This window comes from Condylura cristata, unplaced genomic scaffold, assembly GCF_000260355.1.
Source record: "Condylura cristata isolate star-nosed mole 26May11 unplaced genomic scaffold, ConCri1.0 scaffold00034, whole genome shotgun sequence".
NCBI classification, from domain to species: Eukaryota; Metazoa; Chordata; class Mammalia; order Eulipotyphla; family Talpidae; genus Condylura; species Condylura cristata.
The window spans coordinates 15,766,216-15,785,900 of NW_004567135.1; the positions used below are offsets into that span (position 1 = coordinate 15,766,216).

The 19,685-nt window shown below is 34.6% G+C and overlaps 1 protein-coding gene across 1 annotated transcript in view; it reads left to right on the plus strand.

The window, feature by feature from the left end:
- Positions 1 to 19,685, plus strand: part of LOC101627204 — a 171,028-nt gene that overhangs the window by 81,301 nt on the left and 70,042 nt on the right. Inside the window, exons 9-13 of the mRNA XM_012732343.1 lie at positions 3,937 to 4,050; positions 7,499 to 7,570; positions 9,444 to 9,515; positions 10,575 to 10,726; positions 11,611 to 11,738. Coding sequence (XP_012587797.1) covers positions 3,937 to 4,050; positions 7,499 to 7,570; positions 9,444 to 9,515; positions 10,575 to 10,726; positions 11,611 to 11,738 — 538 coding nt within the window. The remainder of the gene's footprint in view (positions 1 to 3,936; positions 4,051 to 7,498; positions 7,571 to 9,443; positions 9,516 to 10,574; positions 10,727 to 11,610; positions 11,739 to 19,685) is intronic.

Here is a 19,685-nt window from a genome sequence, read left to right on the forward strand (position 1 = left end):
GAACAAAAAAGAAAAAAGAATAATCCATTATAAAAATAATTTTCCAGGAATTTCCCACTTTATGAATTCAATAGTAGATCTTCAAAATTCATGGGACAAACTGACACAGGTCATAAAAGTAAATAAGACATAAACATATGTATAGTTCCTGCTGCTGGGGATTTAGAAAACTCTGTTTTAGTATTTAATAATATTCCTATCAAAATATAATATTGAAAATTTATAGAACTTACGAAATAATACAACTCTTCACCCCCAAAAGTGGCTTTTTTGAAATGTACAAAATTTTCTGAGTAGATCATAATCTGTTCCATAAACCAAATCTTAATGAACTTCAAATATGAAAAGCATACCACATTTTATTCATAGACTATAGCCAGAAATAATAAGCAATGTTTATTATGCATGTTTACATGTGTATATATGTGTATATACACATAATACATATGCTTAATATATATTATATAGATACTGCACATTATATGTAATGTACATTTATGTGCTTATGTTGGCAAAGAACTTTGAAAATATGTCAGAAAAATAGCTACCTGTCTTTGAAGCTGGAAATGCAGGCAATTACCTTCTAATTATAACTTCTTCCATTAGAAAGGTTAATGACTGATTTGAAGTGTTGATGTCAACAAATAAAATTCTTCATAAACTTTTTTATATTTTACTGACCTGAGTGATCAAATTTTTCATGATTTCACAGTCATCTATATTAACTTAATCATTTCATACTGAGTCAATAAATTCAAAATCTTTTTACATTATACTACTTTCAGTTATTTTTAATTTCCTCATTGAATTACAAAATCTCTTTCAATAAATAACTTTGAATAAAGTGTCTTTTTAAAAACTTTCATTGCATTTGAATTAATTTCCAACATTAGAATTCTGACAAGAATAAATGTTAGGTCTAGTTTTCAAATATTAGTCTAATAGATTTAATACCACGATAGTATAGTTATTTCTATTTAAATATTTGTAAATAATTAAACGTATAATTAAACGTTGTGTCTATTTATAGTTAGGGATTCTTTTTTTTAAATTGAGGTAAGATTGGTTACAACACTGTCGATCAGACGACTATTTTCTCTTCCATTTAAAATGGTTAAGGACTGATTTGAATAGTTAACATCTATAAATTTTGTGTTTTCCATCTTTTGTTTACAATAACATCAGCATTTCAAGAAATATTTTATAATAATTAACATTTATCAATTATATAAATCATCACTACAGTTTATTTTCAATGTGAAATTAAAAATTAAATAGGATGTTAAATACTTGAGGTAAAATGCTTTGTCTTTTATTGAATTTTATTACATTGTCCTTAAAATACTCATATTTCATTATACTATATTATTATAGTTTCCCTTTTTCCTGAATTCAGAATGGTTATTGAACTATCGTTCACATATTATTTATTTATGTCAATATCTTTTCTATTAACTTAGTACCATGAAGTATCATTATTTTCCTGCCGGTGATGAAGAAGTGACCCAGGTTTGTTAGCTGTAATCTTAAAAGATGTTAAAGGAAAAGGTAAAATGAATATAATTTTTCAACTAACATAAGCTAAAGAAATGGCAGAATGTTCAAAACACTTGCAACATTTTCGATCACACAAGTAATAAAATAACTTTGAAATATTACATTTGGCATGAATGTAACTAACACAGCAAATAGTATTCTTTTGTTAGTCGGTTGTGACATGATTGCTGGGAGTGTTTCTTGGGGAGTGACCTGTGGTCCATGAGAGAAAAGCTGAGTGCACTGAGGCCGGCAGTGCACACATCTCCTACTGGAGAAACACAGCACCTGCCTAGACTGAAAGGGTCTGCAAGATGCGTCACAAAAGTTCCGAAAGATATATGTGGATCACTAACTGAATTTAGAATGCACTAAATTACATTAAAATTAATAAAAATGTCTGATATGCTTCCCTAACAACAATATTGCAGTTCCATCCGTGACATTATAAGACCAAGTAAGTGGGACTGACCATTATGCAAATATGTTGAGGATCTTGTGTTACTTAAGACAGAAGACAGGCCCAATCTAGAAGTGACACTGAGCTAAATTGAGCAGCCTAGAAGTGTTTCCTGTGTGGTTGCTTCCAGAGCTCTCTTACTCTTGACCCTGTGCTCATCTGTCAGAGTCTCTCATGGGAGAGACTAAGGCACCATGAGCTTGTGTATTTATTTTTCTTCCTGTCTTCTGCTCTCCTCTCTAATGTCATAGTAGGGGCTCTCAACAATTTTAAATTTCAACTTCTCTAATGAGAGTTTGCACCTGCTCCTTCTCAGGATATAGATACGTACTCTTCAAAAGATCAGACATTTTCTTCTAAAAATCAGGTAATTATAATTTCTCAGATATCCACTCTATTTTTCAACATGTGTTTGTTCAGAATTTTAAAGTAATTGAAGGTGTATAGTTAAGACTGATTACTTGCTATTAATATGTATATCTATATGTATTTTCTTACAATAATACTTTGGTACATTGAATTTTTAAGCATCTGTATGTATTTTATGTTTGTGTATGTGTCATTTTATGTTCATGTTGCATCATTAGGAAGAAAAAATATGGTTTACAGAGTAGAAAAGATGACAGAGAACAAAGAACATGAGAAAAGATTGTAGAAAGCGAGATGCTAGGAAGGAAATCAGGTGTGTTTAAGTTAAGAAACTTCTAAAGAATATGTTTTAAATATTATTTTAATCACTTTATTATTATCACTTATTTTTGCCGTAGCGTTTTATGACACAAGTTATATGGAATAGTGGACAAAGAAAGCTGGCAAGTGAATTCAAAATGCAATAGGATAAATTATAATTAATCTTCCCACATTATGTGTCTTTTGATTATAGGAACTTGGGTTTATTATCTTCTGGGAGAGAATTAAAAAAACAAAAACAACTTCTCACATCGACTCTCTGCAAATTTTCTAAAATGTTATAATAAGGAAAAATGTTTCTCAGATTTCAAAATAGCTAGAATTATTTAGTATGTAATATACTAACTTATCAACTTTAACTTTTTATGCCATATGAAGAAATCAATCAGTTATAGCATAACAAATATTAGCAAGATAGATTAAGGAATTTATAGTATGAAGGGAAGACTTTAATATCAAGATGAGAGGAGGTATCTGATAGAATGATGATGAAAGATAAGGAAACAAACTGGAACAGGTTTCTGCTAAAGGATTTGCAAATTTTATTATAGATGTGGAATTTTACTTATAAAGCAAATACACTAAAAATATAATGAACAAAAATCGGAGGGAAACAGATTCGATATGGAGATTTGGAGTAAAATATACAGGTTGGAAAAATATTTACGTTATATTGAAAAAAGTGAAGTGTCTCAGTGGAATTATGGGAAAATGGGGGAAGGTGGAAGTAAAGGGAGACTGAGAGGGGCAGGAGCAGGGGAGGTGAGGAGGGGCTGGGTAGAGGGGAGGTGAGGAGGAGGCTGTGTGCAGGTGATGTGAGGAGGTGGCTGGCTGGAGGGGAGGTTAGGAGGGGGCTGGCTGGAGGGGAGGTGAGGAGGGGGCAGCTGCACACTGTAGAATAAGCTTTTCTTGGATGTCAGCACAGAAACAGATCCATTGTATTTTCACTTATCAGTGAATGACATGTTTATCACTTACAAAATATAGATTTATAATTGTATGCTATACTTGTGAATAGATCACATTAAAGAATCTAGCAGTGATATATCATAGCACCTTATAAGTAGAAAATATTTGTATTTTTCTTTCTATAAATATTTCCATTTCTAGGATTGCATCTCAATTCTTAGGTCTTTGATTCATTCCTCATCCTGCTTTATTTAACATCAATTTTACTTACTAATTTCACAACTGACACTGACTGGGAATATATTTTTTTCTGTTCATTATATCATCTCTCTACATTTCAGGAATGAGCCAAGTGGTTTATTCAGACTTGCGACTCCAACATCCAGTTCAGCCACAGAACAAGCGAGAACTTGAAACATCTAAACAAAATGCTCCATCAGATTGTATAAATAAAGGTATTCATGTTTTCTACTTGTTCTTTCCGAAAATTATATTAAAATATATAAGATTGTATATCATCATGCTTCTATACATCATACACACCAAAATATTAATTACCCTTTAAAAAGCACAGAACATAACTCATATTCTTAACAACTATATTCTTAACAATTTTTTAAAACTTCTACACTAGAAGCTGACTACAATAATTCAGAAATAGCATTTTTTTCATTCCTAATGAATAATCCGTCTGACATTGTATGTAGTTACATTCAGTGTCTGTAGGAAAACTTTATTAATGAAATTATTGTATGTAGGATTGTGCACAAATACACATCACCATGTTTTATTTTTACATAAAAATACCTTCAGGTTTTTCTCAATATAAGTACTTTCTCATATGGAAATCAATACTAAAGAATACTATAAGTTAAATTATTTATTTTTGTTTTAATTATGATTTTTTAAGATTTGGTTTTGCATAGAACTTGTGTGTAGGCCAGAAGCGTAGGGGGTGAGAGGATTCACCAGAGTCAGAGTGGGGAGCAGAGCAGGCAGATCTACTGAAATACACAGACTATGGAGCAGCGGGAGAGACAGGAGAGGTCTGCTGTGCCATATGGGTCAGCTCCCTGGCCTGGGATCGAACTAAGCTTACTTTGCCCAAGATTGCTGGCCAGGTTGTGGTGCTGAGACTTAACAGGACTTCAGGTTTCACTGTTTCCAAGGTAAAGGCAATATTTATTCTAAGAATGTGGTGATGTGTTTATGGATCTAAAAAAAATTATAGAACCTGAATAAATATAGAACATTGGTTTGGCACTTCTAGAATCAAAGCTTTTATTCCGAAAGTGCTACATTATAAAAAGAAATGACACATTATTAAAATGAAAAATGAAGGAAATTATTCTGGCATTAATTGTACTACTAAAATAAAAAAAAATAATAATTGGAGCTATTTCTTCCAGCCCATTTTTGCATATGCATAATTACATATGATAATAGATAAAAAATAATGCATGTATACACTATAACTCTTGTTTTCATACGACAAAAGTACATCTTTTATATTTTCGATATATCTAAGTGTCTTCAGATTCATCCTACCTTGTTACCTTTCATTTTTACTTTTATTCTAGGGATGCCTTCAGTCTTGGACTTTAAAGATCAGCTACATGTTAATTATTAACAATCTGCATGTAATGCATCTTACATTTCGCCCTGGTTCTTCAGACTAAATAAACACAATTCTCAATTCAAGTTACTTATGATGCTAGTAGGAATTCCAAACTGAACTCCTGATAGGAACCCCGAAATTCTCATGTCGCTTCTCCCACTTCCATTAGTTACCACTGCATGCAATGGTTCTTCGCACCCACAGACTTGCACCCCCTGTTTGATCATTTCTTTTGCTCTCAATCTGCATCAGAAAATCCTGCCAGCCTCTATTTTAAAATACCAGATTTTCCCCATCACAGTTGCTCCAAGCAACCAATCTCTCCTTTGCACTACTCGGGTAGATGCTTATCTTGTGCCCCCACCCTGCTCTTTCACCCCTCTACATGCTCGTCTCTTCAGCACCCTATGTCTGTAGCAGCAAAGAGTGACCAGGCATCATTTATTGAAATCAAGCCAGATTGCCATGCTTGGTTCCATTAGAGAAAAAGCCCAACTCTACTCCCACATCCAGAGGCTACAGCATCTCTTCCTTTAGGGCATTTATATTTCACACCTTATTGTTCATTTACTATAAGCTAGGACTCTGCAAGCTTTTATCATAATGTGTTTCACTCTTCAAACAATCTCATAATTTAGACACTATTATCACTAATCAACAGATGGTGCATCAATGAGGAGAAATTTAAGTTAATTGTCCAATCCATGCAGCTAGTAAGGACCTTAATTTCCGTCCTTTGCTTTCTACCTCATTGCTGTGCTGATTGACTAATTCATTTTCACCTGCCATTCACGTTCTGCTTTTCAAAACCTTTTAAAAAATATCTACTTCATCATTTTCTTCTCTCATGTGTTTTCTCTTTGTATATATGCTTTAATTGATTTTTAATATGATTTGATTTTAATATGGCTTCAAGATAGAAGAATGTTCAACTACCCAAATGACTATCACTCTTTAACAAAAGAGTATTGTGGAAACTAGAATGAATTTGATATCACATTTACCCATTTCATTAGGAGGATCTGAAGTTTATTGCTATTAAGTGAACTCATGTCAATGCAATATCTGTTCATTGTTGCCTAAACACGTCTGAGATTGCAAAATAAAGGTTTTGTAAAGGATTCAATTTTATGTTAATTTGTAAATCATGGTAGTCTTTGTCATGATTGTCTTCATTTTCTATTGCCCTTTTACAGGGTAAATGACTTCTCAAAACTTTCATTCTGGATCTCTTACCTTAGTCTTTGCTACCCAGTAGTTCAACTAACCTCTTCATTATGTAGGTTAGCATTTATTTTTTGTCTTATTCCAAAAAAAATTCAATGACTACTTAAAATAAAAATTACAGAGAATCAAAAGTCAAACATGGGAGGGGAAATACCTGTCTTAGGATCCAGGATAAGAGTGAACGTAATCTGATAGAATGATATCCTGTTGCTGTTGGGGCTGAAGAATCAGGAGGGAATAGTGATAATTGTAGATATGCTTACTATTAGTTATACAATTGTTTTTCACATTTGAGGTTTGAAATGTAGGAAATGACATTTGGTGAGAGAAACTCAGGTTGGAGCAAACCAGTGTTACTGCTGATCCCATTCTGCAGCTGATTTTAGGGATATTGCTGGGGTCACTGAAAAAGGAACATTCAAGACATCCAAGGAATGTTCAAGACATCCATCAACTTTCGGACTGATGTCACAAGGTGTATTCATCCTTTTCTCTAGACCATCCTGCTCCATCTTCTTTGTGGAAAATCATTGCAGTGATTCTGGGAGTGATTTGCCTGGCTCTGCTTGGGTCTGTTGGATTCTTAGTTACACAGTGTAAGTACTAAGTAAAAAAGAAATATGCATTTTCTGCTCATATTCTAAAATTTGTTTATTATACATTTTTAATTCACTCTATTCCTTGATCAAGCATGAAGTTCTGTGACACAAATATTGACCATGATTTCAAATTATTGTTCACTTGAAAGTTTATCAGGACTCTATTGTTTATTTATTCTTGTGTTTACTTTGTTCCATTTAAATATTTTTTTACGAATGTGAAAACCTTGTTTAACAATGTTATAACAGAATTTGCTTTATGTATGGTCAATTACAGCATAAATTTGTCATAATTATATGATAGTTTTATATTTATTTTATTTTTTCTATTACATTGAATTCTTTAATGTGATTGATATTTTCATGAGTCACATTTGTATTTTTTTGTGGTATAGTGTCAGGCTGTCCAATTATTTTTCATTTGAGTTAAAAGAAAACATCTTTCTGAATTCCCTTCAGTGAAGCTGAACCCAGTTAATGCAGAAGGACATCCAGGAAATTTCTCCTGTAACAAGGAAGGAAATAAAGCAGGTAAGTTTGGAAGTGTCTCAGTTCTTAATTTCATTTGCAGGAGAGAGAAGAGAATTCACTTTGACTAGCTATGTTGCTTGATACATACAAGTGTACACATGTAAGCAGGTGCAAGTGAAACTTACTTGTAGGGTCAAGTGTTTCTATATTTATTATTAAAAAATTAATAAATATACATATCTGACTGGTTTTCTTACATGATTCCTGAATTGGGCGTGTCCTATCTAACAATTAGGAAGGGTCTGTAGATCTGCAGGGGCTTTTTTTTTTCTGTAATTTCGTAACTGGTGATTTTTTTTTAATTTTTTATTTTTTTTTATTACAAAGTTTATTTTTACATCATTTTGCACATTTTTTTTTCCATCTCGATTGTAATCCCCGCGGGTTTCCCATCACCAAATCACCCCTGTGCCACCCCCATAGTCCCGTGCATTTCCCTCCCTTCCCCCCCCCGTTTTTGATCCCATTCCCCACTCTACCCCCACAGAATGTCTCTGGTATATGGTTGTTCATTATTTTTGTTATTTTCTCGCCTGGTCCATTATACTCCTGCTATGAGTGAAACCATCTGGTATTTTTCTTTCTCTTTCTGGCTTATCTCACTAAGCATGATCTTTTCCAGCTCCATCCAAGTTGCTGCAAAAGACATGTGTTTCTCTTTTTTGGTTGCTGAGTAATATTCCACTGTATATATGTACCACATCTTTCTAATCCAGTCATCTACTTTTGGGCATTTGGGCTGCTTCCATGTTTTTCCAATTGTAAATAAAGCAGCAATAAACATGGGGGTACAAGTATCTTTTTCAATCAGTGTTTTTGTGTCTTTTGGGTAGATACCTAGGAGTGGGATTGCTGGGTCGTAGGGAAGCTCCATGTTTAGCAGTTTGAGGAACCTCCAGACAGTTTTCCATAGTGGTTGTACTAGTTTGCATTCCCACCAGCAGTGTAGGAGAGTTCCTTTTTCTCCACATCCTCGCCAACATTTGTTGTTGCTAGTTGTTTGAAGATGTGCCATTCTCACTGGGGTGAGGTGGTACCTCATTGTGGTTTTAATTTGCATCTCCCTTATTACAAGTGATGTTGAACATTTTTTCATATGCCTGTTGGCCATCTGCATTTCCTCTTTGGAGAAGTGTCTTTTTAGCTCTACTGCCCATTTTTTGATGGGGTTGTTTACTTTACTTTTGTTGAGTTTCATCAGTTCTCCGTATATTTTTGTGATCAGTCCTTTATCACTACTTTTGTGTGAGAAAATGTTTTCCCAATTAGTGATCTTTCTGTTTGTTTTTAGTAATGTTTCTTTTGCTGTACAGAAGTTTTTTAACTTGATATAGTCCCATCTATTTATCTTTGCCTTCACTATTGTAGCGTTGGGTGCTCTGTCTTTAAAGATGTCGCTGAAGTGTATGTCGTGTAGTGTTTGGCCCATCTTTGCTTGTGGGTATTTTATGGTTTCCGTTCTTATGTCTAGGTCTTTAATCCACTTCGAGTTGATTTTTGTGACTGGAGTGAGGCACGTAACTGGTGATTTTTAAAAAAAATATAATAGTTTAATTTTACATCATTTTGTATATATATATTTTTTCATCTCAGTTGCAATGCCCATGGGTTTCCCATCACCCAGTCACCCATGTGCCAAAAAATGATGGTTTTTAAAGGTGGAAAGAATGTAGGAAAAGGTTATTGACCAAAAAAAAAAAAATCTACGAAAGAGTCCTTTCACTAGGGGAATTCATTCTGGAGTCTCATCAGGACAATATCAATGTGAGTGATATTTCATTAATCATTTTCTAAATTTCTTTTATATTGCAGTATCAGACAGACAGGATTTTCCATTTACCTTTGTAACATGATCTTTCTGGATTCTCTTCAGTGAATCAGAGCTCAGTTAATGAAGAGGGACAACCAGGACATAGCTTGTGTGACAAGGAAGCAAATAAAGCAGGTAACTCTGGAAGGTTTTAGTAATTATATTGGCAGGAGAGAGGGGGAGGAATTCACTTGTTATCAGCTATTTTCTTGATATTCAGCTCTATACATGTAAGCAGATGTTAGTGAATCCATCAGTAACATTAGTACTTGTCAATAGTCATATAAATTCATATAAATTGTTAAAATACACAATTATATATAAAAATGTAGTTGTTTTCTTATATGATTCAATACTGGGCAGTGTCCAGTCTAGCAAGCAGAAAGAATCAGCAAGGGTTTGTACAAAATTGAAAATGTTAAACACAAATAAAAGTGAGCCAGTGTTATTGGCAAAAGCAAAGGAAGATTTTTCAGCGAAGCCGCCTTCCATTAGTGGAGGTTATGTCATGATGAGATGAAGTCAGTAGGGGTCCCTGAGAAGGACTGGTCCAGAATCCGCTTTTGGGAGGGGATAAAGCTATAACTGGTTAGTTATGATGTCTTGGTGGGATCTTGCATGAACTGTTCCCTGGTGACCTGTTTCTTTTTCTTTTAAACTTTTCCTTATTTTTTGTTTTTAAACAAATATATGTTTAGATTCGGGTTCTGTTTTGTGACACATTCCTAATCTTGTAACTTAAAAAATTGTCTCCCTTATGAAACTAAAGACCAAAATGTTTTCAATGTGGTGAATAATTAATGTGAGATAAAACTAGCACTAAATTAATGAGCTTATATATGTAGTTTAAAGCAAATGGTCTGTTTGAACATAGACCTGGTGTAATTTTTAAAAATATTTATTTATTTATACAAAAACTGTGGTACAGGTCAGAGTTGTAGCTGGGGGTGGGGGTGCGGGGGCAGTGAGAAGATTCACCAAAGACAGAGTGGAGAGCAGGACAGACAGATCCACGGGGATACACTGTTGAGGGAGAAGCAGGCCAGACGGAGAGGTCTGCCGCGCCATGTTGGTCAGCTCCCTGGCTGGGGATTGGACACTGTGTGCAGTCGCTGCAGAAGCCCCTGTTGTAAATTTATGGATATGACTTGCACTGGAGGAAGGGACTCATGAATATTCTATCTTTTATAACAGTTTGGAAAGATCCTGTTTGTTCACTCAACTGGTATCAGCATGGAGGAAACTGCTACTTTTTTTCAAGAATGATGGTTCCTTGGAATAAATGTCTTGGCTATTGCACTGGCTTCAATGCAAGCTTTGTTAAAGTGGATACTAACGAAGCTATGGTAAGAATAAGATTTTGTTTCTTAAATTATAGTGACGTTTGTTCTGGAGAATTAAAAATGACAGAAGTCAGACAAAGTTCATTTTCCTCTAAAACAGCTTTTATAGGACAGTTGGGAATCTGCAAAATGCCAGTTAGTGTTCATAAATGCTTATGGCTTTATCAGCATTTCGGATTAAGTACAAGTATCGCATATAAGTTATTTTTAAATGTGTGACTCTTACCTGTATCTTGGCTGCCTCCACCACTGAGGCGCCCCAGCCCCTGCTCTGGGGCAGCCTGCCTGGGCTCACGGCCATGAGCTTCTTCACATCCATGAAGGACCCTGTGCTCCTCCATGTCTTTGTTTCTCAAATTGTTTCACATGCCAGTGACACATTTTATCTCTTCTACCTCTCATCCCCAAATCTCTTTTCTTGGTCAATGCACCCTCCTTTTTACTATTTTAATTTATTAAACCATCCCTTGAAAAATATCCTGGAAACTTAGTACCACCTGATAAAATCTCTGCTATTGTCCTTTAATTCACTATTTCAACTGTGACCTATGTCAGCAGGCATTACCCAAGTTAATGAATGTCGCCCTATTTTTTGTGTGTCTAATATAATTGACTATTCCTAAGAGTTTTATTATTAATTTTTACAACACCAAATAAAAGAAATAGCTAAAATATAATACAGACCAAACAAATTGCTCATGAATAATGTAGCTACAAATAGTTGAAAATCTAAATTTGTCTAAAAAATCTAAGGTTTAGTTATCTATGTTATTTGCATATAATAAAAATGGTTGTAAAAGGGAGTTGAAAAATAAAATATTTAAGCAATTAGACTCCTTTAATTCAGGGGAAGTTCTACTTTCAGATTTATTTTCCTTTCTCTGCAGGATTTTGTAATGCATTTGTCAAAATTACAGTGCCAAATGATTCAAGAAAAGTTTTTCCTTAGTTTATCTTACAAGACCCAACAACAAAAATGGGTTTGGTTTGATGGCACAGATTATACTCTGAACAGGTAAGTTTTTTGCTATTTTAAAATTTCAAAGCAGAATCCTCTTATTTCAACCACATCTAAATATTTATTGGGCGTCTGTAAGCAGAGGTTAGATAACACACAGATGTAGCCATAAGAAATCACCCAGGAATAGACAGGTAATTGTGAAAAAGGAAGTGAAAGATGACAGGACTAGACTAAAATTTTAATTTTCATAAGTCATTGAATTACTCATCAGTTTTATGATTGAAGTTTCCCACCTTCTATGTCTTACTAGTAATGTAATAAATAATCTTGCACAAGATTTCAAGATTATAAATCAGAGTTGTCAAAACTCCAAACCATGAGCTTCCAAGGAAATTTTCTTGAAACATCTTTCTCTCATGTCTCACCCAGTGTTCACTGTATTTGTTGCCAAACACTGTTATTGTTATTATTTTTTGTCTTAAGACACAAACTGGCTGTCTTTAAGCAATGAAATCTGTTTAGTTGAGAAGGCAGAAGTCAGAGTTATTGGAAGATTTGTTCCTTTAGAAGCTCATTTCTCTTGAAGGAGTTAGCTGAAATTTTCTAGGACAATATTTGTCAGTAATAATGAGCAATAATTTGGTGTATTGTATGTGCTGTAGAAATTATTTATCAAAATACCAACATTTTCACCTCAGTGAAAATGGAAGCTCTTCAATGACCTGGGCCACAGAGATGCTGTCTGTGGACCTTGGTGACCCCAAATCTATCCCTCCAACTTCTGGCTACTTCTTTTCTGCTTCGTGCTCTGTCCATTTCTCTCCTATAAGAATGATCTAGTCCAGTCCATCAAGATTTTATCACAGTCCTTACATCAATTACCTCTATAAGGAATCTATTTCTAGGTCATATCATGTTCTGAGTGGGGGGCATGCATTTCAGGGGACATTATTCAACCCAATTACATACTTTTTCATAAAGGTGATTGACCTCAATCCTTTTGATTTCATTAGGCTACGTAGAGTGAGATATATAGAATTGCATTCTGAAAAATATTTCTGTAAAATTTATAAAATACACTAGATTTTGGGATCCATTGCACAGTGATAATATAGCTCAGCTTCATATGTTAATATTCTCACCATGGCCTAGATACTTCTATGGGCTTCCTCGATCATGTGAAGTCAGAATATTAATAATTAAATGTGGTAGTGATAAAGAAGAAACTTCTGACTAATAATGATAAAATTATCCAAATTGACTATTTAAAATAGTTATGTTTTATTAGGATGTCAGAAAAAAATCACTACAAAGATTTTTGAAATGTGTTCAGCATTTATCTACAAATTATGTTAAACTTAACTGTCTTATTATCAGACTAATTATGTAGTAGCAGCTGGAAATTTTAATGTTACAATCACAGAATTTTTCCCTAGCCAATATCTCAATATCAGATGCTCATATGCTCACTCCATATTGTAATCTATTTCAGATAGCTCATGACTTACAATGATTTTCATTTAGATATTTATTATGGTGTGAAAATTATAGGCATTTGGTAGCAACTATACTTTTAATTTTGAATGTTGATCATTTTCTGGCTGATGAGATGTGACATAATACTCATTATGCAGTCATCGCTGTGGAAAGTATTCCTTTATGGTCAGCCTGGGGTGGTCTTCTAAGAAGTTAATTTTCTCTGTGCCCACCTCTGACCGATAGTGGTTCTGATCCTACTTTAGATTCCTGGAAACTTCAAAAACCAGGTTAAGTACAAGATTCATTAATTTTACCTACCCCTCATCTCTAGTGTCTGTCCTTGTAAGACCTTCCATGAAAAACTTTTCTATACTATATATGATTCCATTAATAATGTAGAGTGTGAAGCTAAACTGTCTGGATTGACTCTGGCACTTGGATATTAGTCTTTTTTATTTTTTAAGATTTATTTATTGTCTATGCATAGAAAAGCTGGGGGTATAGGCCAGAGTTTGGGAGGGGGGCAGTGAAAGGATTCACCAGAGACAGAGTGAGGAACAGTACAGGCCAATCTACTGAAAAACACTGATGAGAGCAGAGGTGGGTGAATCAGAAGTCTGCTGCAACCGTATGTGGGTTAGCTCCTTGATCAGGGCTCAAACAATTAATGGAAATTATTTCTCTTCTAGGCCTCTTCCCAGACTTAAAAATGCTGACAATAAATGCATTTATGTGACAAATGGCCGGCTGAATGCTGAAGATTGCCTAAGTGAAGGCTACTGTGTATGTAAAAAGAGCACTTTTAAGGTCTGAAAACTGCATATGAATGAAAATAAACTGAACACTTATGATTTCCCATGGTGATGCCTTCAACTATGTGAACTACTATTTAATTAAAAATCAATCTCCGTATACATTGATGCCCATGTAGTATTCTTTAATTTCACTTCAGTATGTTTAACTGTAAAGATACAACACACATTAGACCAGTAACATAAGAATAATAAAAAGGGTGAAATATGAAAGAACATCATTGGGACTGAATAATATATGAAATCCTCTCTGCTACCACAGAGGTATCCAGTGGTTTGAAGACGTTCTAGCACTTTCAAAGCAAACCTTGTCAGTGTAGTCACATACATTTTTGAGAAGACAAGATAGTGGCTGACTCTGTCTAAAGGGCCAAGGAATATGTTAACTTCATTAGTGAGACAGTTAAAAAGTTCCTGAAAATGCATAGCTTACAGTGGAGTGGAAAAAATGAACAAAATTTACTTCATTTATCAACAAGATTGTTCCTATTGGTCATAGCTTGAGCTTTAAATCTTGAGACTCCTATTTGTACAGATCAAAGCTGTGTTTGCTTTATGGGTTTACACACTAGAGGGAGGATTAGCAGTGGTCACAATAATAAATACCCAATGCAAATAAAATAATTCTTACAAAGAGGATGAGTTATCAGATTAGAGCAAAAAAAAAAAAGTTAGTGAAAATTTCCTGGTAAGGTTATATTCATGGAGAGATCTGAGAAATGAGTAAGTGTTTTAGCAACAGACAGCTGGGATCCAGAACAGTATTTTGTAACACACAAGCAGCAAGTGGCGAGGCCTTGTGTTGGGGTGCAGACTGGTGGGCAGGTCCTAGGGTACTAGGCGCTGTGGAGATAGTTGGACAGAATCCGGGGGAAGGAAGACGGAAAGCGCAGAGTTTAACACTGTAAGACAGACTGTGACACCTCCAGGCTACTCTCAGCATTTAAGCTCCCCAAAGTGACCCAGGACAAGAAGAGCCTCCTGCTCCCCCTGCCCAGTCACACACGGCACCGCCAGACACCAGGTGACCTGGCACAGGCCCCAGCTGTTGGCACTGGAGAAGCACACGCTTGCAGCTCGAAGCATTGAAGAACATCAAGCTTTTACAAGTTTTCAAAGTTGTAGCCCTGATAGTAATGGGGCAATAAGGAGTGAAGATAAGATACACACGTGCACATGTACACACATATGTAGAGTCCAACATATATATGAATCATATTAATAATATATTAGATGTAGTAATCAGAGAACAGGGTTTCAAGTGCGACTTCAGCTTTTGCTTGTTTATTTAAGTTGTGAGCATATTATAAGATTTGATCCTGCCTGAAAAAGCAGCTAGAAGATTGATGTATACATTTTTACCCAGATCACCAAATGTCAAATATTTTAAAAACTATCATATTTCATGTATCTTTTTCTGCTTATCTATCTATCTACCTATGTATCTATGTATCTATCTATCTGTCTACCTCTCTGTCTGTCTGTCTATCATCTGTCTCTGTCTATTTCTTTCTCTCTCTCTCAATCTTTATCTATCATCTACCTATCTACCTATCTGAGTATCTATTTACCTATCTTCCTACCTGGTGACAGTGTGGGAATGTGTAAATTCACTGCCCCTTTAGTACAAAAGCTAGTGAATTTCTTAGACTGATGTAGTTTTACTGAACTGACGAGTATCCTGTTTGGGTACAGAAGCATCTTAGTATTCTTGAAATCTTTTGCACCTTGCTCTTGTCTTTGTGCCTAAATTTTATCAGCAGCTGCTGACCAACAGCTTTACAATGTAGGTTTTTGCCTAACGGCTAAGAGAGAGACTCAGTGCCACTTTGATGATAGTTATTAAAAACCCTGAGCTTTAGATGTTAAGAGACAACTTGTCACCTTGGCGTGTTAGATAAGTTTGAGAACCCAAAATACACCCCACAGTTCACCACAGCAAGACTGTTTCCAGCTACATGGGCTAGTTAGTGAGAAGGGGTGTGCTGTAAGTGTTGACATTCCAGTTTTGATACAAGTGATGTTTCCTGATGGTTTGATATTCTTGCTCTAGCATACACAACTGGAGAATGCTGATTTGATCCAAAATATATTACCTACTAGGCTACCATTATTTAGATGCTTCTCTTCCTGCACAGACCTCCTACTTTACAAAATAGCTATGAAGGTATTTCAAGGACCATGAAAAGCTCTAAACTGACACATTGGTTTCTGTTTTCCACTGATGTCGCAAGGAGCTCTTCCTGAATTTGAAACAGAATTGACTGTCATTTTGCTTTTAATATTTATTTGTTTATATCTCTTGATGGAAAGCAGTTCTCCTGGTGCTTGTAAATCTATGAAAAAATGAAACCTTTTTTGTGTCTGTCTCTGTTCAATATCCCTGCTTGAAATTATAACAGCCCCTTAATTTTGCAATTGTAACATGTTAGCATATTTGTAAAACAATATAATATTCTAAATTTGTAATATAATTTCAACTATAATTGATAACAGGGATCAAACATAAATAATATTTTGAAAAAGTACTGAAAAGCAGCAAATTAGCCAAAGAAATTAGCAAAAGAAAATTATTGTCCCATTTGTTAGGAACCACAAATGATCATTTCTATTCCGCTGAGGGGCAGGGAAAGACCTGTAAGGATCAATCCTGGTGAGTAATTAGAAAATTTCTTTGGGGAACTGGATGGACTTCAGAAACTGGCTACTGGATTTATAATAACATCAGGTGCTTGAACTCTGGGGCAAGGATATTTAGCATTAGGCAAAATTTGAGATTGATTTTCTAAAACATATCCTTTGGATCTTTGCATTAAAGAAAGTATTGCACTGAGCAGAATTTCTGGTCAACTATAAATTCCCACATCAATAAAATAATAGAGTCAAAATTTTTCACTCGGTTATGAAATATATGCAGTTAGTATAATAGAGGATGTAATGTTGCTCAGTAATATTAAAATTTTCTCTTAATGGACTAAATTGTTAAAATGAAACTCATTAACAAAGAAAATGATTAAATAATTTATCTTGCCTTTTCTTTAGCAACCACACACTTCAGAGTAACAAAATAAATGCTGTTAATACATTTTCTATGTGAAAGCACAGGTTATGTGATGATAGTTATACAATTTTACATGTCATAAAATTTCTTACACTGTAAGCATATATGTATACACTTAAGCAAATGAATGTATGTGCAACTGGTGAAATCTGAACATACTAATGTCAAATAGAATTGTGCTCTAGTTATAGAAGATATTTCTTTTGGAGAAAATTGAATAAATGGTAGAAGGGGGAACTCTGTACTTTATAAAATCGCTATAAAGTTTTTTTATATGCTACTTTCTGTCAATCTATTTTGACTTCAAAATAAAAAGTGAAAAGAAAAATTGAAAGTTGACAGAAGACAACTTTTCATGTATATATTCCAACTTTATGTTTCAATTATTTTTCAATATGGGTCATATATTTTATTTAAAAGGGCTAGAAGAAAGGACATGATTGTTGAATTTGTTGTTTAATTTAGGCTTTTGCATGAGCATGTCTGTTACCCACTTTTCATGTTCATATTCCAAGTGCTATTTATTTTGCAAGGTCATGCTCACATGTCAGTTTTATTATGGTCTTTTTTCATTTTTTCCAAACTTGTCTCTCCTTCCTCTGTGACACTGTTCTAGTCCTGAGTGAATTGGGAAGAAAGTCATCTGTTACCTTTTTACTAATGAAGCAAAAATGTCCATGCAGAACTAGAGAATCTTTGTTTTAAAATTTCAAGGCATTTCAGCAGTGGAGTAAAGATAAATCAATATACCTTCAGAAGAGGTATTGACTGCTTCCTTTGGGAGATAAAAAAAAAAATACTTCAAAATTAATGTGAACTTCTAAGTTAACTGCTAGACATTAAAGTTTCAAAAAATAAACTACTAATTATTTTTGTTCTCAATACTCATTACTCATTATAGATTTTTTTATAAGATTTATTTATTTATTTACCCATACAGAACTGGGTATAGGCCAGAGGTGCAGAGGCGGTGAGAGGATTCTCCAGAGACAGAGTGGGGAACAGAACAGGCAGATCAATGAGGTACACTGCTGAGGGGAGCAGCAGGCAGGTCAGGAGAGGTCTGCCGCGCCATGTGGATCACTTCTAGGGCGGGCGGGGATCAAACTCATGCTGAAGTGGCTTTAGCCTCCTAGTGCTGTGCTTTATCCTGCTGAACCACCAGGGAGGGCCCAGAACAAGTTTTATATAATATGAAAATATAGAAATTTTATAAAATTCAAGGTTTTAAGAAGTATATATAACATTTAGTAATAATATAATGGTGATAAGTGTATCAGTCTAGATACACAAGTATCTACAGAAATGAATCAAGTTGCTGAATATATGACTAATATATATGTATTCAGTGTTCTTACCCTGTGATATTTCACTTAAGAAGCTTAATAAGTTCATATTTTTGTGCCCTAGAGGATGAGAGAAATAAAATCATCATAACTCTAATGTTGATTTCAACATATTTTAAAACGCCATACATTGTTTTATTTAACAACTACCTGGTGCTCCGTGAATCTAATAAATTTAAGTCATTTTATTATTTGTTTTAAAATGATGCAGTTTCTTTTTTCTGAAATCTCAAATGGAGCTCTCTTAGGTCTAAATATCAAAAATAGTCCTGTCCCTTAAAAAAGGACACCGGTTGTGGCTTCACCCTACCTGCCCGGACTCTCCATCTACAGATCCAGTCAGTGCTTTCCCACAGTTTCACTGGATTCGGATGTCAGAAGGTCCAATCTTTAATAACTCAGGAAGGAAACACTGCTCATCACATTTCTGTTCTGAATGAATGCAGGTCAGGGTGATTGATTTACATTCTTTAAAAAAAGAAGTCGAAAAAAAATATATATATAAATGAATCAAAGGATTATTTCTTATAAAAGTTTACAACAATCACTTCAGAGCGTGACACTCAATGGCAACATCTGATGTCAGGCATTTAGTTTACTCAAAATGTAAGGTGCCCTGAGTTACGGAGCAAAAATGAATACATGAATATATGAATGTTTTTGTTTCTGCACTGCAGACTCTATTTCAACCACGGCTTTATAAAACCTGTACCAGGTTTTGACTGGGTCAGAGTCACTCAGCACCTGGTTGGGGAGTGCTGTGTTCCCTTCTAGAATGCTAAGTGCCTGAGAGTTTTTCTGGGTGTTTTTTCTTTAAGTTTTACATCGGTCATTCACATTTCACAGTGAAGTCAAGCTCCGAATGTGAAATGTAAAATGTGAAATGTGAAAGAAGAAAGAAAGAAGAGTGATAAGTATTCTTCTCCATCCAGTTTGCCAGTTGGCTCAAGGGATGAAAGTGTCTGTGTGTCCACCCTGATTTCAGACCTGTATTTATTTGTATTCTTGTATCTCTCTCTCTCTCTCACATATACACACTTTCTCCGTTTTTCATATTATTGTCATCAGCCTTTACAGTGTAGGGGAAGGGGAAAATTATAAAATGAAAGGCATTGCAATATAAGGAACATCCCATTTTACAGTTTCCTTCGAGAGAATTCAGGTATTCTGACACAAAAGGAATTTCTTAACAACCTAGCATCATTTTCCACCTCCCCAAGACAGTGGGTTGTATAAATGTATATTTTATCTTATTGTAATAGATATTCTATCCATTTTAAAACAAATATATTATTTTTGATAA